The sequence below is a fragment of the Schistocerca nitens genome, chromosome 1 (genome assembly GCF_023898315.1).
Source record: "Schistocerca nitens isolate TAMUIC-IGC-003100 chromosome 1, iqSchNite1.1, whole genome shotgun sequence".
Classification (NCBI taxonomy): domain Eukaryota; kingdom Metazoa; phylum Arthropoda; class Insecta; order Orthoptera; family Acrididae; genus Schistocerca; species Schistocerca nitens.
In genome coordinates, this window is record NC_064614.1 from 947,966,263 (window position 1) to 947,989,666 (window position 23,404).

Genomic DNA, 23,404 nt, shown 5'->3' on the forward strand with positions numbered 1-23,404 from the left:
ATAAAGGCAGATGACGCTGCATCTGACATTTCCTCAAAATCTACTGGATTTCTTTTTGAAGTTACTTCAGATAAGCATGAATTCATGACTTTTCTCTTTTCCTAAGATTCATGTAGGCCCTGGTCTGTTTCACACCCACATCGACCTCAAACTTAATGTAAATGTGATCAGGTAAAGATGGGTCAAGTGGCACATGCTGTTGTTTGACATAGCTATCCATTAGTATGGATTGAAAAGTTATGTCAGGTACTTTTCCCCTTCTTATTTTCCCTGCCCATATTCAGAATCTCCAGATTGCTTCTGAGTAAATTTAATCTGCTGTTGATGTTGTTGCTACCCCACACCAGGTTGTGGACACTGGCTTCACAGCCAACCAGCAATTAAAATTACCAAATATGCAGCAACCAGTCGCAAAATCATGTTTTACTTATTCACTTTTGCAAATCGATTTCAACTGATTAACAGCCATCATTGGTGCTTTCAACCAATATGTGCCATGAGTAGTAATACTGTCTTAAGCAGAGGTCAAACATAAAGTTTATGTTGCAAACATAAAGTTTGGTTGCCCCACACAACAGCAAGTGTAAGCCATGTACTACCTCCAAATAGAATTTGTACATCACATGTGAAGTTCAGGCGGAGTCCTCAAAACACATTTGGACCTCCAATCAGTTGTTGTTTATTAAACTGACCAGACAAGTCAATGTCAATAGCCTTCAAAGCACAATACACAGGAACGCTGCGCCGCCAGCGACGACGGTAACCACGTCGCCGAGGCATTGCTGTGGCACTCATGTGCCATGAGTAGTAATACTGTCTTAAGCAGAGGTCAAACATAAAGTTTATGTTTGACCTCTGCTTAAGACAGTATTACTACTCATGGCACATATTGGTTGAAAGCGATTTGAAAAAGTGAATAAATAAAATGTGATTTTGCGACTGGTTGCTGCATATTTGGTAATTTTATGGTTTACGGTCGCTGCACGTCTTGGGAACCACATGGAGCCCACCATTCACAACCAGCAGTTGTTTATTTTGCTGTTAATAGCTGTCTACCATTCTCCTTACTCCCTATGAGGGAGGAGAATGTTCTCGTAAGGAAGGTAAGCTGGGGCCAGTATAATTTCTCTCATTATTCCTTCCTCGCGCTGTTTCATTTCGTCGCCACTAAGTCCCTGGAACAAAAGTATGCCTTCAACAGGAATGAAATTCCATTTTTGATGTAAATGCGTGTTCTGGAGTTACTTATATTTACAGGATAAATTAACTTACCTCCAGTTCCTCTGAGGCCTGGGATGCCACCTTTGTATAGATAGTGTTTCTGGATCAGGGCCACATCCAATTTCCGTCTCCCCAGAAGATGACTCAGGGCAGCAGTTGTCCTTTACTGGTTGCAGGTTTATCTGCAACACTTGCAGTTTCCCTCATGCTCGTATCTTTGATTACTCTGGGTGTAACCTGTGAGAACCCTAAGTATGATCTCAGGTTCTGTTTACAATACAGTCTCAGGTTCTGTTCTCACATTACCTTCACGGGTTTTTCACTGACTTAGACCGCAAATGTTTGGCCGCCCTGTACAACCTTTCAGTTTATTGCCCTCCAATCCTTTGTTAAGACCCCCTGGTTCTGCACTCTTAGTTATAACCTTTGGAGAAGAAACTTAAGAAGTTTTGGTACCTTTGTGGTCTTAAAGAGTTTATCTGCTGCCAAGAACAGCAGCTTTGCCTCTCCCATGAAGATATCTTGGGTGCCATCTCCTTAAGCCACTCCACTGTGCCATCCCCTCACAGACAAAGACAAGAGCACCTTTGTCCAGATTGACCCTCCCAGTCTTCTCAAACAGAGCCATCTGAACAAGCTTCACTTGCTACAAGATCACATTAAGGAGTGGAAATCTCTGTTGGATAAATGCCATCCTGAAAACTGAGACCTCAGTACTGTATCCTGAAAACCAAGACTGCAGCACTGTAGATCTGTTTCCCTCTTTTGCTGCAGCTTTTTCTGCGTTTGATTATCTTGAGAATTGGGTATTAGACTCCTTCCTTGTTCTCTCATTTCCTGTCTTAGCAGTGGAAGGGGTCTGTTTACCCATTCACTCTGAGACTTTTTGTTCAGAACCTTTTAGTTCCCTCCATTTTTATTTAGGAAGCCATTCCTTACCCTCCGTTTGTTGTTGATCTTTGAGAAGTTTTTTCCTTTGAGCCCCAGACAAAGATTTACTCTTTAACTGGTCCAACTTATCCATGACAATTTCCACTTCTTAGACTGGTCTGTTGTTTGATCCAGTTGCTGAAACTGCTTCCATTGGCTCCAATCCCGATGTTTGGGGTCTCATCATGTTCCTCAGTTTTTTGTTTTCTCTTGTTCTGTAGTATCCATTTTGGTCCCAAAACAATTGGAGAAATGGTTGATTGGCACAACAGAACCCCATAGGCTGCAAGGCTAATTACTAAAGGAAGTCTCCCAGTATCCTCTAGGCTCTATTAATGACACGTTCCCATGTGCCATGCACCCCTCAGCATGGAATGGATCACACTTTGGATTGGATATCTGGGGAATTGGGGAAGGAATGTGTAATTGGATACTGGAGAGATGGGATTTTGGAAGATAATCTTTGTCTTGTTCTTCTTCTGAAGCCTGTCCAATATGGAAGATGCTGCTAGTATCTGTGCTACAGCACGTGTAGCCCTCAGCTCCACATGGACAATGCTTCTACAAGGCAGTGTCTCACAAAGAGGATTCTGAATGAAATCCTGTAGAATACCTATTGTGTGATACTCTACAACTCTTAAGTTCTTCAAATATCTACTCATGAATTTCAAATGGAGAGGGTCTAACAGTATTCATCATACTCACAGTTTTTCTCCAAAAGTTGTTAACATGATGAAAATGCAAACAGCTGTCTGCAGGCACCTGCACTGCCACTGGTAACACTGCCCTGCTCACTGGCCAGACTGCTGCACAAGTAGGTGTTGATGCAGCAACCAGCTGACCACACAATTCTGCATTGAACTGTATTCAAATGATGACTTTTGAACACGTTTTTTGAAAACTGTCTTGAGCAGCGAGCTCAGCAGCCCACACACAATGGAAATATCTTAGACCTTGTAGCTACGAATAGTTCAGACCTTATTAACAGTGCCAGTATAGAAATGGGGATTAGCGATCGTAATGTCATTATAGCAACTATGGTTACAAAAGTTGATAAATCAGTCAAGAAGGTTAGGAGAGTGTTTGTGCTGGGTAGAGATAAGCAGTTGTTAGTATCTCACTTAAACTGTGAACTGACTAGTTCCAGTAAGATGGATGTAGAGGAATTGTGGGCAAAGTTTAAGCAGATTGTAAATCAGGGTCTGGAGAGTTATGTGCCTAGTGAGTGGATAAGGGATGGAAAAGACCCACCATGGTTAAATAATGAAATTCATAAGATGCTGAGGAAGCAGAGCTGTTGTGCTCACAGTTCAAAAGAGAAAACACACAAATCACGACAAGCAAAGGTTAGTAGAGCTTTGTGCTTCTGTCAAAAGATCTATGTGCAAAGCATGCAACAACTACCACCATCATGCCTTGGCAAAAGATCTAGCAGAGAATTCAAGAAAATTCTGATCATATGTAAAATGTTGTCCCTTGTTGACCAGTCTGTTTTGTATGACAGTTGAAGATAGCAAAACAAAAGCTGAAGTTTTAAATTTCATGTTCAAGAAATCTTTCATACAGGAATCATACAAATATGCCATCATTCGACTATCAGACAGACTCCCATTTGGACCACATAGTTTTAACCATCCCTTGTGTAGAGAAACAGCTGAAAGGTTTGAAAGCAAATAAATCAACAGGTCCAGATGGAATCCCAATTTGGTTTTACAGAAAGTACCCCACGGCATTGGCCCCTTATCTAGCTTGCATTTATCGTGAATCTCTTTCCCAGCACCAAGTTCCAAGTGACTGGAAAAAGTGCAGATGACTCCAATATATAAGAAGAGTAAAAGAATGGACCCACAAAATTACAGACCAATATCCCTAACTTCGGTTTTCTGCATAATCCTTGAACTTATTCTCAGTTCGATTATATTAAACTTTCTTGAGACTGAGAGGCTTACGTCCACAAATCAGCATGGTTTCAGAAAGCATCACTTGTGCAAAACTCAGTTTGCCCTTTTCTCAAATAATATACTGTGAACTATGGATGAAGGACAACCGGCAGATCCCATATTTCTAGATTTCCAGAAAGTGTCGGACATGGTGCCTCATTGCAGGCTGTTAACGAAGCTGCAAGCATATGGAGTAAATTCACAGATATGTGAGTGGCTTGAAGACTTGTTACATAACAGAACCTAGAGTGTTGTCCTTGATGGCAAGTGTTCATCAGAGACAAGGGTATCCTCAGGAGTGCCCCAGGGAAGGGGATATGAATGCTGTTGTTCCCTATATATATAAATGATTTGGTGCACAGGGTGAGCAGCAATCTGCAGTTGTTTGCTGATGGTGCTGTGGTGTATGGTAAGGTGTCAAAGTTGAGTGGAGGAAGACACAACATGACTTAGACAAAATTTCTAGTTGGTGTGATGAATGGCAGCTATCTCTAAAGATGGAAAAACGTAAGTTATTGTGGATGTATAGAAAGAACAAACCTTTGATGTTCAGATACAGTATCAATAGTGTTCTGCTTGACACAGTGAAGTCTTTTAAATATCTGGGCATAACACAAAAAGCTGTATGAAATGGAACAAACATGTGAGAACTGTTGTATGAAAGGCAAATGGTCGACTTCGGTTTATTGGGAGAATTTTAGGAAAGTGTTGTTCACATGGAAAGGAGACCACATATAGGATGCTGGTGCAACCTACTCGTGAGTACTGCTCAAGTGTTTGGGATCTGCACCACATCAGATTAAAGGAACACATCCAGAGTGGGCTGCTTGATTTGTCACTGGTAGGTTCAAACAACACGCGACATTCTTTTTGAGGAACAGTATTGAGAAAATTTAGAGAACCAGCATTTGCAGCTAACCGCTGAGCGATTCTACTGCTGCCAACATACATTGCACATAAGGACCACGAAGATAAGATACGAGAAATTAGGGCTCATATGGAGGCACATATCAGCCATTTTTCACTGTATTTGCAAGTGGAACAGGGGAGGTAATGACAAATAGTGGTTCATGGTACCCTCCACCATGCACTATATGATGGCTTGCGGAGTACCTCCCACTTTGAGAGGTTTGGATAGGATAGTGGGGAGGGTATTTCTCATTTCAGGGCATGAAGAAAGGCAGTTGAAAACCTGGCAGATAATGTGATTCAGTTGCTCTCATTATGGGTGGCACTGAGTCACGAGAGGAGTGCTCATTTGTGGTTGTCAGTGGTCATGTGGGTGATGGTAGATGAATGGAGAGACTAGGCAAGGGAGATCTGTTTCTGTACAAGGTTGGGATAGTGATTTTGGTCTGTAAAGGTTTCAACGAGACCCTTGGTATATTTGGAGAGAAACTGCTCGTTACTGCAGATATGATGACCATGGGTGGCTAAGTTGTATTGAAGAAACTTCTTGGTGTGGATTGGGTGGCAGCTGTTGAAGTGGAAGAACTGATGGTGGTTGGTATGTCTGATGTGGACAGAAGCACTGTTAGAGTCATCTGTTTAGATCAGCATTGAGGATGGTGGCTTATTCAACTTAGGAGGACCAGTTGAAGTGAGCGGGGGGGGGGGGACATTGATTTTCTGGATACATGTGGATAGGATGGCCTTGCCCTCAGTCCAAACTCTGAAGATGTCATCAATGACTCTCAAACAGCTTAGAGATGGAATTCTGCTTTCAAGGTACTACCTACGAACAACTCTATGGTTCAGTAAAAGGCACCTGCAGTGCACCATCATATACTGGCCTCTTCGTGGGCCATCTAAAGGAATTGTTCCTAACCACTCAGAGTCCCAAACCTCTCACCTGGTTCAAGTACAGTGATGACATTTTCACGATCTGGACTGAGCGTGAGGCACTGTATCCGTGTTCCTCCAAAACACCTTCTCTCCTATTCTCCTTACCCAGTCCTCTTCAGCCCAACAAGCTACTTTCCTTGATGTCAACCTCCATCCCAAGGATGGCTACATCAGTACATACATACATATCAAACCTACCAACAATCCGCAGTCACATATCATCTCCCACATCCCTAGTGTGAAGCCACAAAGAAGCACTCCTCTTGTGACTCAGTACCAACAATGACTGGAGCAACTACATCACGTACTCCGCCAGGGCTTCGACTACCTGTCATTAAATCCTGAATCCAGAAAAATCCCCCTCACTATGCTACCCAGTACTCCCACAGTGGTATTCTGCTGCCCCCTACCTACACTGTGTCCCTGTCCACCCCTATTAACTGACCGCTGTGGCCGAGCGGTTCTAGGCGCTTCCGTCTGGAACCGTGCCTGCTGCTATGGTCGCAGGTTCGAATCCTGCCTCGGTCATGGATGTGTGTGATGTCCTTAGATAACAATGGCTATGTGTGTGTGAATTTTTCCTGTGTGAATGTGTATTTTTTCTAGCTCTAATAAAGGACAAAATTCAAAAGCTGAACATTTCTGGCATTCTTTTCATTGTGACTGTGTATGGCTCGGTGCCTCCTCTATGTGGTGACTGGCAATCTGTCCTTTCCCTATTATTGCTACACCAGTGTCTCATCCTTGTGAATATAATGTTAGCTTATTCTGTGTTGTCAAGTAAAATCTACTATTACTTTAAATACTGAAATGTATTAACATAATAAAAACAACTATTCAGATATTTTTTAAATTAGAAACTCCTTCATAGATCACTTGCTTTATTTGGTGTCATGAGGCATGTGGTGTTTTTGTAATAATAGTAATGCTGTAATATCATTTGATTTTGATGTTACATTGCTGATTGCAAACATATTTTCCCTGTTTTCGTATTAAAATAGTTTTTATTTTTTTCTGTTCTCAGATATTTCCAGATATTTCTTTCTTAACTGATTTGCAAGAAGCTTTGGAAAAAGAAAAATTGTATGTGGATTTGATTCAGTGGTCAATAACGGGATCAGAATCTGTGTTGGCTACATTTGAGACAACACTGATGGATCTGTTGTATCCTAGCTCATGCAGGAGGAAAACTACTGAAGCTGACTTACTAATGGATCCAACTGATGCCTTTCCTGTAAGAGTTGCACATTTGATTTGAAACAAGAGTGAGGCTTTTTTTTATGTTTATTACTAGTGCGAACAAGTATTTTTGACAGAGTTAAAATGAGAAAATGAAGTAGTGTGAGAAGTACAAAGGGAAGCAGAATGACATAGAAGCCACTATTAATACAGATATGGAGATAACATGAAATAAAAAACATATACATTGGTTAAAATAACTGTATGATTGATAGTTCAGAGAACTGGGTGGTAGGAGCCAGTGATCTGCTAATTGTACTTGTCCCTCAGGCACCACGTGCTAGCTGTGTTGTCTATTTTATAGCTACGCGCAGAACCTCAGCACACCTCGCTGGCTGTATGTTGACAATGCTTCCACTGCAGTATATCAGGCACAAAGTTCTATTGCAACTGTAGCAAGTAATATTATTTTATTTTTTCTATTAAAATTTTGATGTGCGTAACTTTTTCATATTGTCCTTACTCAAGTCATAAGAAGAGTTTACCTGTAAACTGATCCTTAGGATGTCAAACAACCTGTGAAAATAGAAATTCAGAATGTTATATGCCTAAAGACCATTCCACTTTGAAATGTATAATCACAAGAGGCAAGTTATTCTCCATATGCTAAAAAACATATTGAAAAAGTATTTCATCACTGTGCCAATGTAAACGCAATTGAAGAAATCGGCAAGTGGCATCATTCAGTGCTCAAGTAATCAAATCCATAAACAATGGAGATGCACTGATGAGATGCAAGATGGGCTTAAAATGCCATGCAATTTACAATTCAACCTGTGAAGTAAAATAGCTAGTCTTAAAAGACACTTTGCCAAGGTTTATATTAACCGGTCAATACATTTTCATCCATGATACTGTATTTGTATCCCTAAAAATTTTATTGTTGATGTTTCAAATGTAGAATACACTGCTTCAGCACATTACTGGAGCTACAGTCTGTTAGAGTCATATCGTAAATGCTGCTTGCATAATGTGTATTAAAGATACTTATGAGTTAGCCTAAAACTTATTGACTTTCTTTGAAATCTGCTAGCTTATTTGATAGTTGAAAGAAGAGCTTCATACTTGTTAACTAATTTCAATTCAGGAGACTTCCATAATGACAAGTGGTTATGTCATATCATTATTCGGACATATTAACGTATGAAATGTAATAAATTTTATTCTGATGATTCTGCCATATGTTGTAGATGTATGTGTATGATCTACTGACATTTTTTCCTTCTTTACAGGGAATCTTGTCACCAAAACTTGAAACTTCTACCAAAACCACAATAGAGGAAATCATATTGACAGAGAGTGAATTACTTGATGTCTCTACAGCATCAGCTGTGAATGCCTCGGTAAATCAGATTTACCTTTTTAATGGTTAATGCTAACAAGACAGTTATTAATTAACATGGAGTATCTGAGAAAAAGAGTTGGGCCTACATGACCAGGGTTTATATGACCTGGGACAACTGGGAGATCTGGGAAAACACAGGGAATATTTTTAATCCAGAAAAAAAATGGGAATTTTTTACTATCTAGTATCGCCCTGGTTCGGAAATATCGTAGATGCGGGACTGATGCTCAGAGCAGTGTGAGTTATAGTGGGGAAGTGCGTAATCTCCATAATCTCCATGTGACCCGTCCCGTGTTTACCTTTAGTGATTTTGCTGTTTCCTCTTCCTTTACTGCTCTCACGTTATATGTTAAAAAAAAAAAAAAAAAAAGGGATATCCGTGGCCGTGAGTTATCAAGTTAATTAAAATACATTCACGTAATTACAGAAGACTAAAATATATAATTAGTTTCAGATTTGATTTGATTTTATTTCCACCTTTCTGACAGACAAGCTAATAATCGTCTTGCAGAACAATGAAGTTATTTTTGTCAGTTTGCTAAAGAAATTTGGCTTTTATTAATCTTTTCCGCTGAGGCAATCAATTTATTTGAAATGAAGTGTTTAATTCCACACTATTGGTTAGTTTCAACTGTTTGCTGCTTTTCAAGTGCACATTTCCATCATCTGGCACATATGGCATTGTGCCGTAATAAAGAACCAAACATGAGATAGTACAGCACTGGTACTCCAAGAAAATTTAGACCCCAAAAACCACACTGAAAAACTTAATATCAGTTCGAGGCCTACTTATTGGGAATCTGGGCATACACGTGCAAATTTTAGTATGGTTTACGAAATTCCGATGCTCTTGGAGTATCCTCTGATGTCTTGTTTCTTTTATGACATAATGTAAGATCTTTTAATGTTTTACACATACGAACATACGGGCTCCCTGCGTCATGGTAGTTGCGAAAGCGTGGTGGCACCTGTCATCTGGCCCCGCCAGTGTGGCCGAGTGGTCCTAGGCGCTTCAGTCTGGAACCCCGCAACCGCTACGGTCGCAGGTTCGAATCCTGTCTTGGGCATGGATGTGTGTGCTGTCCTTAGGTTAGTTAGGTTTAAATAGTTCTAAGTTCTAGGGGACTGATGACCTCAGATGTTCAGCCCCATAGTGCTCAGAGCCATTTTTGAACTTGTCGTCTGGCGCTCTCTGGTAACTGCTGAAACGCCGTGGGAAAATATTGCAAATGGTGGTTTTAAAAAGCGTTACTTTCAAAGTAAATTTCCTTTTATGCAAGCTGAACTATGTGCTAGAATGTACTATGAATTTTTTAAATCATAGAGCGTTTGACTCTCATTTAAAAATCAACTCTTTGATGACGAGCCATTTAGAAGAATTTCGAGTCCACACTATCAGACATTAATGTCGACATTAAAAATTTTACTGGCATATTGTGTGATATATCTTAAAGTGTAACACACGCAAAAAAGATCGACATTATACAGGGTAATGCATGATGATATGCAACTATTTTAATGTGTTATTCTACAAGTAAAACTAAAGAAAAAAGTTCATATAAACGTAGGCCTGCAAATGTTTGGTTACAGAGTTACGGCTGATAAAAGATTTTGGCTGAAATTTAGCAACTTTGCCAATGTGAAGCCATCGCAAAACTGTACAAGGTTAAAGTAAAGCAATATTTCTATTTATTTTGTTGTTAATGGTCTGGTGAATCTAATAAAACGTGTCCCAGGCATGTATCTGCAGTAGTTTTCCAGTACATCCAGAGAAGCTTATACATACAAGTAAATTTGTTTACTCTCGATTATATCTTTCTGGACTTACAAAAAGCATTTGACTGTGTTGATATGACCATATTGCTGGACAAACTGTGGAACTATGGCATTTGAGGTACAGCCCATAATCTGATGAGGTCCTACTTGACAAATAGGAAGCAGTTTGTGTCTATTAGCACTACAGAGGGAGCATACAAATCAAATACCACTGACATAAATTTTGGCATTCCACAGGGGTCAATATTAGGACCACTTCTTTTTATTATTTATGTTAATGATATTCAGTCCATAACAAACCATGCAACAGCTATCTTATATGCAGATGATACCACATTAATATGCTGCAATCCAAGTTATTTGCAGCTCGAAGTGGAATCCAATACTGCAGCAGGATTAATTCTGCAGTATTTTAATGAAAACAAACTAAAATTAAACGCAAATAAATCTGCTTGTATTGAATTTGATCTTGGGGGGCAAAAAACTCATGAAAAACAAATCTTAATGGGTGACAAATACATTAAAAAACAATACTCGACCAAATTTCTTGGCCTGACACTTGATGCAGAGTTAAACTGGTCTGATCATGTGAATGATATTCGCAAAAAGCTATGTACTACCATATATGTCCTAAGAAAACTGACACCTTTTTGTAACATCACCACTCTGAGGCAAATATATTTTGCACTATTTGAATCCCATCTAAGCTATGGGATAGAGGTATGGGGATCCAGTAGTAAAGGTAATATGAAAAGTGTACTTATCTTACAAAAGAAGGCACTTAGAATCATGGGAAAGACATGTGCCAGGGAGTCCTGCAGAAATTTGTTTAAAGAATTTAAAATACTAACTGTTCATAACCTGTATGAGCTGAAGATAATCATTAAGGCAGTAAACAGTAACAAAACACTTAATAAAGAAATACATGATCACAACACTTGAGGTAGAGAGAGACCCCACATCATCTCTAATAGAACAACACTTTATGAGAAAATCCCTCACTATGCAGGCATAAAACTACTGAATTGCTTCCATCCTAATATCTCCAAATTGCCCATTACAAAACTAAAAACGAAATTAAAATTACGGCTCCTAAACAATCCTGTATATTCAATAGATGAGTTTCTAGATTTAGTACACTCTTATGATGGAAGACCATCTATCTAAAACTATATGTAATCTCAGATCTTAGACTGTATCACAAACTGTAAATATTTGAATGTCAGATATGAATACTGTGTCACAAACTGTAGATTCCTTAATCTAAGTATGGCAATAACAATTTTTTATGTATAGTCCATATATGTAGCTCTGTTCTCTCAACTAAATTTAGAAAAAGTTGTGTAGATAAAAGTTCCAGCCAATAATATATAACCCTAGTAAGTAAGGCTCTGACTTATCCAGTAGACTGAAACAAAAAAAACATTTTTTTTTTTGCAATCAGTTGATGTTGGATCAAAATAAATAAATAAATAAACTTCCCGACAGCGTTGATTGGCCTCTCGGCTGACGATGCGCAGTAGACGGCTGCGCAGCTGGCCAATGAGCACTCATTTGGTTTCCGCGCCTCGTGCTGTCTGAAGCTCCGTCATATTTCAGAGTTCTATCGTGTTTTACGTGCGGAACAGTGCGGTTGACCGATTTCTGTTGTATACAGGGACTTCTCTGAGTTTTGTCGTAATGGCTGAAACACCTAAACGTCGTCAAGTGTTTCACAAACAGGCAAGAGACCTTATTTTTAGAGTGTACTCTTTCTTCAAGCGTGAGCAGTTTCAGGCGAGCCGATCTGCGAGGTTGCCAAGGTGCAAGGAGCGCACAGCTGCGGCCTGTGGCGATATTGTTGTACGAACTGTCAGGCGAGTTATACAGGAGGCAAAGCTGTGAGAGCAGGCAGTGGAGGATGCTAAGTTCACCCAACCTGGTTATGATGTGACGTCATTATGACGTATATACGCTTTAGTCGATTAACACACCTATCGACTTTTACGAACGTTCGAGATTCTAAACTGTCGTCAGCTAGTGGTTTGTTTTGACAAGTGCGATTCTGAAAACAGCTCATTGTGGCAGCGTATATGTATTTCGCCAAAATAAAAGAGCTGGATACTAATAGAAATATTCCTGACCGTGGCCTTGAAAACACCAAGTAAAAAAGTGAAGTCTTCTTATGTCCTGACCAGATTAGATTGTGTGATTGTTGTATTGAATGCTTACGCCGAAAATAATATTTATTTATTATCAACATTTTAGTATGGTTTCATACAATTGGTCTTGTCAGTACATATTAGATTGTAGCAGCATACTCTTGCTGACTTTTTTTTCTTAATTTATATAGCTGAAAGAGAACTCGTGCAAGTTTGTTAGCTAAGTAATTTATATGTCCATCCCACGATAGTCTTTTATCAACCATAATTCCAAGTAATTTTACACTCGGACCGCAGAGACAGGTACGTTAGTGTCCAGTAGTGACTGCTGTGTAGAATGATTGAATTTCGAACTTACAAAGAAAAATGAGGCATTGTTGAAGAAAAATCGTCGAACGGAGATGAAATACGAGGGGAAGTGGATTTCTCAATGTAATCTTAACCAAAGGTTGGTGTCCAGTACTGATTGACGTATGAATTGATTGAATGCAGTGTCAAAGCATACCATGGTGATAAGCTTTCCTCTCATTAGTCTCTCGAATGCTGAACACATAATTAGAGACGAGCAAACGAAAAACAACGCACAGGACAAACACAGTACAATACACGATTTAAACGCAAGGAACGCAAAACGCATTTAAACGAATGGCGCAGAGTACAGCGCTACCCTGTCACAATCTCTCGTAAGTTTACAAAGGTCGAATAGTCGATATACGGTTTCTATCGTTTTCGATGTAGCGTGTATACGTCATAATGACGTCACATCGTATCCAAGTCCGGTGAACTTAGCATCCTCCGCAGGCAGTTGACAATGTGGTGTTTCGGTCTCCAGGGAAGAAACATAGCGTTCCAAAGAGGGTAACAGGAATCGACGACTTCGATGAGAATGTGTTACGCCGCAAGGTTTTCGAATTTTATGAAAGAGGCGAGTGCCCCACAGCAGCGAAATTGTGCACTGTTACGCACGTAGTTACTGGGTTTGATGGAAGTGCAAGATCAATGCAAAGAATGTTGAAGAACATCGGATTTAAATATGTAAAGTTCAATGATGGGCGCAAATTTTTAATGGAGCGTAATGATATTGCTGCTGCTAGGATTACGTTTGTAAGAAAAATGCATGACTTCAGATCAAAAGGAACGTCAACTGTCTGTTACTTGGATGAGACTTGGGTAAATCAAAACCACACTAGAAATTTTATTTGGCAAACAACAGATGGACAAGGCGGTTTGAATGTTCCAGTGGGAAAAGGAGGGCGTCTTTAATATGTCACGCTGGTTCTGCTGCTACCGGGTTTGTGCCTGAAAGTAAACTTATTTTCAAATCAAAATCAAAAACCACATCTGATTACCATACCGAAATGAATAGAGAAACATTTCGAGAATGGTTTCAGAATCAGCTGTTGCCTTATTTGCATCCAGACTCTGTCATTGTTATGGACAATGTAAGCTATCACTCTGTTGTTCTCAACAGGCCTACCACTACAAGCACAAGGAAAAGTAATATTGTTTCTTCGTTGCGAAATAATAATGTAACGCACAGTGAAACACAAACAAGAGCAGAGCTTTTGGAACTGGTGAAGATGTGAAAGACCAGCGTTAAAAACTACGAAATTGACTCCATAGCTAAGCAACATGGACACAGAGTGATACGAGTACCTCCTTATCATTGCCATTATAACCCCACTGAACTGGTGTGGGCACAGGTGAAGAAATACGTGGCAGACAAAAATACTACATTTAAAATAGCCGACACTGAAAGACTCACCCATGAAGCAGTAGAGAAAATCACCGTTGCTGATTGGGAAGCTTGCGTGCGTCACACTGACAAACTGCAAGAGGACTACCAGAAAGAAGTTGTCAGAGACGAACTAAGGGATTCGTTAATCATCAGTCTAGCTCTCACATCCAGCTACTCCAGTTCTGGAGGCAGCGACAATGAAACGTCCGAGTAAAACGGTATGTGAATGGAATGCAAACTTTCTCTGTAATTATCATGAACATTTACTTTCTTCTCAAGCCGTCTGCGCCGTAGAAAGTAGTTCAGTGGAATATCTATTCTGTAACGACAATTTTATTTTACTTCGTTTTTTTCTTTAAATTAAACGCATGTTTTATTAATCCAGAAGCGTTTAGAATTTTATTTTAAGGCATCATCGGTGGGTATCATCTGATGTAATACACTGTAGCTATTATATACCGTCATGTAGATTTGAAAACAGTTTACGCCCTTATTTTTGCATAAATAAATTATTACTTACGATTATATGCAAAAATAAGGGCGTGAACTGTTCTTAAACCTACAATGACGGCATATAGCCACAGTGTAATATTTCAGATGATATCCACCGGTAAACCAAAATGTGGAACGCATCTGGATCAATAAAACAGATTGCAACTAGAAAAAGGCGTTTACTTAAAAAAAAAGATTATTTATATACTTGCTGCGGATAATGGCAATTCAAACAAATTTGTTTATTTTACTTCTCTCCCTATTCTGTCTACGATATAACGTAGATTAAAATGCTGGTCACCCTGGGGACTGGGGTGGGTATTTTAGATTTGATTCTTTCGTCTTTTTATTTATAAAGCAAGAGGAACGGAAGGCGTAATCTTCCTGTAATGTGCAATTTATTATAGAATCCATTCTGCAATGAGAGAGTATGTATCGCTATTTCGTAATGTAATTATGACTGGGAAAGATTGAATAGACATTCCATTCTGTTATGTGTATTTCGTAGTTATTAGGTACATTTAATAAATTTATCACGGAACGGGGAGTAGAGCTGTCCTTAGCATAGCTGCCGTCAATCCGCCCAGCGCCGAGTTGACAACGCAGCACTCCTTGGAAGCTGCGCGGCGCGGCGACAAGCCATTAACGCTATATATAAGAATGTACAAACGTTTGTGTCATTATTGGAAATCGTTAGTGAGTTGCTTCAGTCGTTTCCTAACCTTTAAACGAGTTAGTTTTCTGTATTGTTCAATGAAAGAACATAAAACAGCGTATTTAAGTGAAACCACATAGTAACTGTTGTAGTTTTTAGATTATTTATGAAATAGTGATGCCTTTCAAATTTAAGACAGAGGAATACGCCGGTGTGATGTTTACCTATTGCAAATATGATGGTAATTCTACGGCTGCAGTTGGCGAATATCGCGTACGTTATCCAACTCAGAGGATTCAGAATGCACGAACCATTGGCGGAGTATTTCGAATGGCACTTATGCAGTTTACGGGGTACATGCGCTGATCACGAGAAAAGTAACCATTTTTGAAGGAAATGCGTATTTCTGAAGATATAAGCATATGTATGTACGGAATACCAGAAAAGTACTTATTTTCATATGGATGCAAAAAAAAGATCAATTAACTGTCTGCTTTTGTTTTATTTTGTCGATCCCTTTACAAACACAACCACAAATCATGTGGAGTCAGTCTGGCAAAAAGCTAAAGAAAAAAATAAAAGGCGTTTCGGAACTCACCGTGCTGTGCTGAATAACTACCTAGTGGAATTTCTCTGGTGTCAACGTTTGGGGAAAATCCATTCTACAATTTCATTGAGCATGTTCGAAAAATCTATCCTAATGCTGCAAATTAACTTGAGGTACTGCAGCTGTTTTTATCTAATCTGTGATTCGAGCTTTAATGTATATCTGTGCAAAATAAACAAATATGATTTATTGAGAAAATTTTGTTATTCCATCTTTTTTGCAAAAAAAAATTGTTTTAGATATTCCGTGCATACATACGCAATATATCATTTTTGATTAAACAAAAAATTTGAGAGTTAATTTTTTTTTTGCAGCCATATGAAAATAAGTACTTTTTTGGTGACGACCGAATGAGATATGACTGTAACACACAATTTTTTTGGTATTCCGTGCATATATATGCTTATATCTTCAGAAATACGCGTTTCCTTCAAAGGTAGGTACTTTTCTCGTGATCAGCGCATGTAACCCCTAAACTGCATAAGTGCCTTTCGAATGTTATGGGGGACAGGTCCAGCGTTCATAATCAGTACTAGCGCTCGATACGTGAAGACGATGATGAGGATATTATGTATGCTGTTCAACGTACACCGGGTACCAGTCAGGATGTACCTCTCAAATTAGACATTCAACAATCAAAGGTGTGGCGTACATCGAAGTACAATAATCTGTATCCTTACCATAGCAAAAAGTGCATCATTTACACCTGGGAGATCCTGCCCATCGCTTGGAATTGTGCAACTGGTTAAATACTAATCGGCAGTTACACAAATACATTTTAGTTACTGTTGAGGCAGAGTTTGCTCGAAATGGTGTAAACAATTTACATAACGAGCACGTATGTTCTGAAGCAAACTCACATGCAGCAGTGCAACGCAATTTCCGGGTCAATTCTAGTGTCCGATTCCACCCGTTGGCTTTGAACATTGACGTAATGTGTGATGTTATTTTGTTTGTGCCACAGATTGTAGTTACAAACGTTAAATGATTTCTCTGCATTTCTTCGTTAAGTGCGCATATTAAAAATTCGATGTACATTGTTTTGTTTTCATATCGTAATTTGGTTTCAGTATCTTTTGTTGATGAAACTAGTCGCGATTTGTAAGATCTTGATTTCTCACAGAACTGCTTTTCATTAGGGATGGTCAGCTGTGTTTACAGCGAAAATTCTCCTTTAGAAAATGACAAACCATAAATCAACTATAAGATTTTTGCAAGCATTGGGCATTATTGCAGAATTTGGCAAGTTCAGTGTTTGTGGACATTATATGGTTTTAACAAAGGTTTCATCATCACGAACCTCCGACGAATACATGTGGAGGTGCAGGAAAAAAAAATGGAGATCTATATGCAGGTGGACCTGGTTCGAAAGATGGAGGCTGATTTAAAAGTAGTAGTCATGTTAACCTACTATTTTTGCCAACAGTATTCTTGTAAATCTGTCATCCACGAAGCAGGGGTTTCGTGTGGCACTGTAGTTGACTGTTTTTCATTTTTTAGAGAAGTCTGTGGGGAATTTATAAAGTACAGGGCTATTACAAATGATTGAAGCGATTTCATAAATTCACTGTAGCTCCATTCATTGACATATGGTCACGACACACTACAGATACGTAGAAAAACTCATAATGTTTTGTTCGGCTGAAGCCGCACTTCAGGTTTCTGCCGCCAGAGCGCTCGAGAGCGCAGTGAGACAAAATGGCGACAGGAGCCGAGAAAGCGTATGTCGTGCTTGAAATGCACTCATATCAGTCATAACAGTGCAACCACACTTCAGGACGAAGTTCAACAAAGATCCACCAACTGCTAACTCCATTCAGCGATGGTATGCGCAGTTTAAAGCTTCTGGATGCCTCTGTAAAGGGAAATCAACGGGTCGGCCTGCAGTGAGCGAAGAAACGGTTGAACGCGTGCAGGCAAGTTTCACGCGTAGCCCGCGAAAGTCGACGAATAAAGCAAGCAGGGAGCTAAACGTACCACAGCCGACGGTTTGGAAAATCTTACAGAAAAGGATAAAGCAGAAGCCTTACCGTTTACAATTGCTACAAGCCCTGACACCCAATGACAAAGTCAAACGCTTTGAATTTTCGGCGCGGTTGCAACAGCTCATGGAAGAGGATGCGTTCAGTGCGAAACTTGTTTTCAGTGATGAAGCAACATTTTTTTCTTAATGGTGAAGTGAACAGACACAATGTGCGAATGTGGGCGGTAGAGAATCCACACGCATTCGTGCAGCCAATTCGCAATTCACCAAAAGTTAACGTGTTTTGTGCAATCTCACGGTTTAAAGTTTATGGCCCCTTTTTCTTCTGCGAAGAAAACGTTACAGGACACATGTATCTGGACATGCTGGAAAATTGGCTCATGCCACAACTGGAGACCAACAGCGCCGACTTCATCTTTCAACAGGATGGTGCTCCACCGCACTTCCATCATGGTGTTCGGCATTTCTTAAACAGGAGATTGGAAAACCGATGGATCTGTCGTGGTGGAGATCATGATCAGCAATTCATGTCATGACCTCCACGCTCTCCCAACTTAACCCCATGCGATTTCTTTCTGTGGGGTTATGTGAAAGATTCAGTGTTTAAACCTCCTCTACCAAGAAATGTGCCAGAACTGCGAGCTCGCATCAACGATGCTTTCGAGCTCATTGATGGGGACATGCTACGCCGAGTGTGGGAGGAACTTGATTATCGGCTTCATGTCTGCCGAATCACTAAAGGGGCACATATCGAACATTTGTGAATGCCTAAAAAAACTTTTTGTATGTGTGTGCAAAGCATTGTGAAAATATCTCAAATAATAAAGTTATTGTAGAGCTGTGAAATCGCTTCAATCATTTGTAATAACCCTGTATAGGGGATCAATGGTGTGGCCAGGGGTTACAGTTAAGTAGTAGATTCATATTTTGGAAAGAAAAAGTACGACAGGGGACATGAGGTTGTTGGGCTTTGGGTTATGGAGGGAGTTGTAGTTTCTAGAGGGGAATGTGCTGATGTTGTATTTAGCGTCGTACCAAATCGTAAAAAGGAAGTGTTGACATCTTTAATAGAAGAATATGTTGAAGAAGGTTCAGTAGTCATGTCAGATGGGTCTGCTTCGAACAAGGGGTTTGGTGAAAGGGGTTATCATCATTTGGTCGTGAATCACAATATTCAGTTTAAAGATTACAAGACGGGAACATGTACCAATATTATTGAGGGGTATTGGTGACCTGTAAAATCTGTTGTCGTTCGGGAAAGGGAAGGATTTCGATATTGTAAGGCCATTTGGATGAATACTGTTGGAGGAAGAGTATTCCTGAAGGTTAATGTCTATTTCCTGCATTTATGAAAATAGTCGGCAAAATGTACAAGCCTTGTTTCGTTAGGTGTTGGTGGGTCTTATATTTTGAAAATAGTTGACAAAATGTACAAGCCTTGTTTTGTTAGGTGTTGGTGGGTCTGATATTTTTTTCTTGTTTTAGTTTGCGTTTTTTTCTATTACTGTACTGTGGGTTTGCTAGTTTTCTTTTTGTTTCTCTGTGGGAGGAAGGTTTTTCTGTCATTTAAATATTTTTTGGGGAGAGGGGGGTTGCCGTGACTTGTGCCAGTGGGTGTTTGTGATTGACATGTTATACAATTTATTTTATTATTTTAAAATTTTGCATATGATTGAGGGCGGGTGGTAGGGAAAAACCGATTTGGGTGGTGACTCTTTCACGGCTGGCAGTTTGTGTTTCTTATTAATTTTTTGATTAATTATTCAGGATTTTTCGCATTTCGCTATTGTTTGACCTCCTAACATTATTATTTCCTGTATGTCCGTATTTTGTTATTCTTGTCACCCTCGATCTTTTACTGCGTTAGAGGTTCACATGTGGTAAATTTCTTTTTGTGTAGCCACTTTTATGTTTTCCTTTTAAATGTTTTTGCTATACTTATCTTACTTTTACTTCCATTCCTGATGTATCAATTTTACTGAGTATTATTTTGGAGCTACTGTAACTGGTGTGACTTTCGTGTAGTATAGTTATCGTTTCCAAGGTTTGGTCATTTTTGCATTTCAGTTTTATGAGTGATCAGTAATGTTTCTAAAGAATTTTAGTTTTTTAATAGTCTAGTCGTATTCGGTAGTTTCCTTAACAAGATTGTATTTTAAGCCGATTTCTCGTCTGTTATCAGGTTTTTGCGCTTGTAATTGCTCTTTGTACTACCACAAAACAGTAATATTGGAATCGGGAACTAGAAGTGACCTCCTGTGTAGGTTACTTCTATTTACCGATTCCAACTATTCGATGGCCGATTACTTAGATCCTTTTCGCAGTACGTGTGGAAAATGCGAGGGTTGTCCACAAAGTAAGTTCCGTTTCTATCCGGCAGCGATACGATCTCAGTTCCGAGCATGCGCGGCAGTTACTTTGACAGTTGGACTTAAGGAGGAGACATGTACGCCATTTTCAGATCGCTACTGCCGACGTGTGCTTTGTAGTGCTTCTTTATAATGTCAGTCGTAATTTAAAATGCCACCGCGTGTGAAATCAGATCTGTGATTTGTTTTCTAAATGCAAAGAAAGTTAAACCAAAGGAAATTCATCGGCAAACCTGCGAGGTTTATGGACAAAATGCTATGAGTGATTCAATGGTTAGAAAATGGATCAGACTGTTCAATAAAGGACATGATCAAGTGCACGATGAAGAACGAAGTGGACGCCCGTCTGTGGTTTCTGATGAACTGGTTCACTCAATTGATCACTAATTCATGAAATTGCTACTGAAAAACTGAAATTCCGAAAACTTTGCTCACGTCGGGTACCCAAAATTCATACTGAGCAACACAAAAAAGAACGGATGGGCAGTGCACTTCAGTTTTTGACTCACTACAATGAAGAATGCGATGGTTTTCTTTCTCGGATAGTCACGGAGGATGAAACTTCGGTATCGTACGACACCCCTGAAACAAAACGGCAATCAGTGGAATGGAGGCACACTTCATTGCCAACGAAGGTGAAGATTAAGCCTAAGCAAATCTTGACACCTCGAAAAGTTATTTGCACCGTTTTTTGGGACAGAAATTTCTTACCACGAGGCCAATCAATCAATGCACATGGTTACTGCGAGACCATTAAGAAATAGCGCCGCGCAATACAGAATAAGCGCCGAGGATTACCAAACAGCTCTTACGGGAATTTCACTGGGACGCGTTTGATCATCCTTCGTACAGCCCGGACCTCGCTCCTAGCGATTTTCATCTCATCTTACACGTAATATCTGTCCTTGGTGGTCAACATTTCAACGAAGATGACGAGCTGAAAAAACGTGTTACCACATTGTTGAATACGCAGGCGGCAACCTTCTATGAAGAAGGCATACAAAAACTTGTGCCACGCTATCACAAGTGCCTGCAAAATTTCGGAAGCTATGTAGAAAAGTAGTTTAACAGTTGTAGATTTTTGTGCAATAAATATTTTTTCTTTGTCTGTACACGTTTGTTTTATACAACCAAACGAAACTTACTTTGTGGACATACCTCGTATAATATAATATCTGCACTCGTAATAGCTCTCTGAAGTCTTGCGAAAAAGTAATATTGGAATCGTTAACTAGAATTGACCTGTGTGTGAGGTCAATTCTAGTTACCGATTCCAACTATTCGAAAGTTCATTAATTGGATCTTTATTTTTCCGGCAGTTATCGCAAATGTAATAAAATTTTACCGCTCGTAATTGTTCTCTGATTTTCCACGAAACAGCTACAAAAATTTTAATCGCTATCTAGAATTGACGTACTGTATAGGTTTTCCGTTACTTGATTACTTGAGTTCCTGCCTTGTTTAGGATTAACGGTGTTCGTTTCTCCATATTGTATGTTAGTAATTCGTATTTGTTATAATTCGCTTTATTTTTCTGCTGTTTCGTTCTAATTTAATTTATCCCTGTGAAACCCCAACTTTCCTGCGCTTCTCCCGTTTGAATGAATAATTAACAATGGAATTAACGCAATTTTGCAATAAGACGATTTCCCCATGCACTAGACTGTAATAGTTTATGTTTCTCTGTGCCCCTCCGCTCGCATAATTTATGATAATTCTAATTAGACAGAAATTTTTTCACTCCTGTTCTTATGTATTTCGGTTATCTTCAACTCGTTTACATGGAATTCAAGGTTACTAAATAATAAGGTTGGGCAGTAAGCGCTGTGCTCTGCCATTGGCTGGCCTAGTGACGTCAGCGTGGAAGCAAGCGCTCACAAGCAGACGACACGGCATGCGCCTTTACGTCAAGTTTTTGGCGGAAGAATTTGTTTATAGCAGAATTGAGATGTCTAAACTGCTTTTCTGCTGCTAAAATATTACAGTTAAAACTGATGAGTTATATTCTTTCGCAGCTTATGCCTTACACATCGGTAAAATATCAGATCACAACCACACTCACACACACTTGAAATTCGAAACCTCGGCTCAAATAAATCAGAAACTATTCATTTAATCGCATTGAAATGAATTTACTTAAGAGCTCGAAGTTGCACACACTTGTTCGTAAGAACAGCGTTCCTTCTTTCTAATGCCGCTATAGTATTCATCAAAGTAACTTTATCTGTGTCTGAAAAAAAAGCTGTCATCTGTACATGTGCTCTTATTATAATGTTTCTTATTTGGTGACAGCTTTTCCATAGTTTCCATAGATCTCTTAAATAGTTCTCGTTTCTTATACCGTTTGGTTCTGTCTTCTGTTGTGGGCGACACATTGACAGTCGCACTACTGCATGGCAAATTGCACGAAGGAACTGCATCTGGCTTGAGCGTTCATTTTCGGGGCAAATTAAGCAATTCAAACTGTAAATCCCTTAAGTAATCTGTTTCTGCGAAATGGCGAGAGCATATTCGTGCATGCGCAACATTTACACTGTCTTTCCTACATTTCGACAACCATAGTTTTTGTAATGTTTCATTACGCGGGAAACTAATAAATTACGTCAGTTCCCTTTGTGCTCCGGTTGTAGAAAGAACAGCCCGTAACAGCACAGCCTGGCATTGTAAAAATTAATTTTCTCACTCACTTGCAGATTCTCCAATAAGAATCTCACAGGACGAATCATAAACTATAGAGCTGGTGAAAACAATGTTGATCCCGCTGTCCACTATCGCTAACTATTTCAGTTCCGAATCAAATATCAATTACAGCAAAAACTGTAACACTCCCGAATTCCGAATGTTTCCACTGTTGACTGAGTACCCCAGAAGAAAGAACTCAATCAAAATACTCCTTCAAACACAACAGAACACAACAACAACAATGGAATTCGTGCGTAAATAATTATCGCGTTAAATGTATTTTATCGCATGCTATATTCGTTTGTTTACGAGTATGATCCGTTCCCTTCATAGAATGCCGATATGCAGCAACTTTGCCTTACGTATGACGTCATTGGTCAAAACCGAGGAGTGGAATCGGCAGCGATTTAGCATAAATATGTGGTGTGGTATAATCAACA

At 39.5% G+C, this 23,404-nt stretch overlaps 1 protein-coding gene across 5 annotated transcripts in view; it reads left to right on the forward strand.

The window, feature by feature from the left end:
• Positions 1 to 23,404, forward strand: part of LOC126237400 (uncharacterized) — a 192,283-nt gene that overhangs the window by 87,401 nt on the left and 81,478 nt on the right. For all 5 annotated transcript variants that reach the window (XM_049947513.1, XM_049947495.1, XM_049947522.1 and 2 more), the window contains 2 exons: positions 6,961 to 7,170; positions 8,408 to 8,518. In XM_049947513.1, coding sequence (XP_049803470.1) covers positions 6,961 to 7,170; positions 8,408 to 8,518 — 321 coding nt within the window. The remainder of the gene's footprint in view (positions 1 to 6,960; positions 7,171 to 8,407; positions 8,519 to 23,404) is intronic.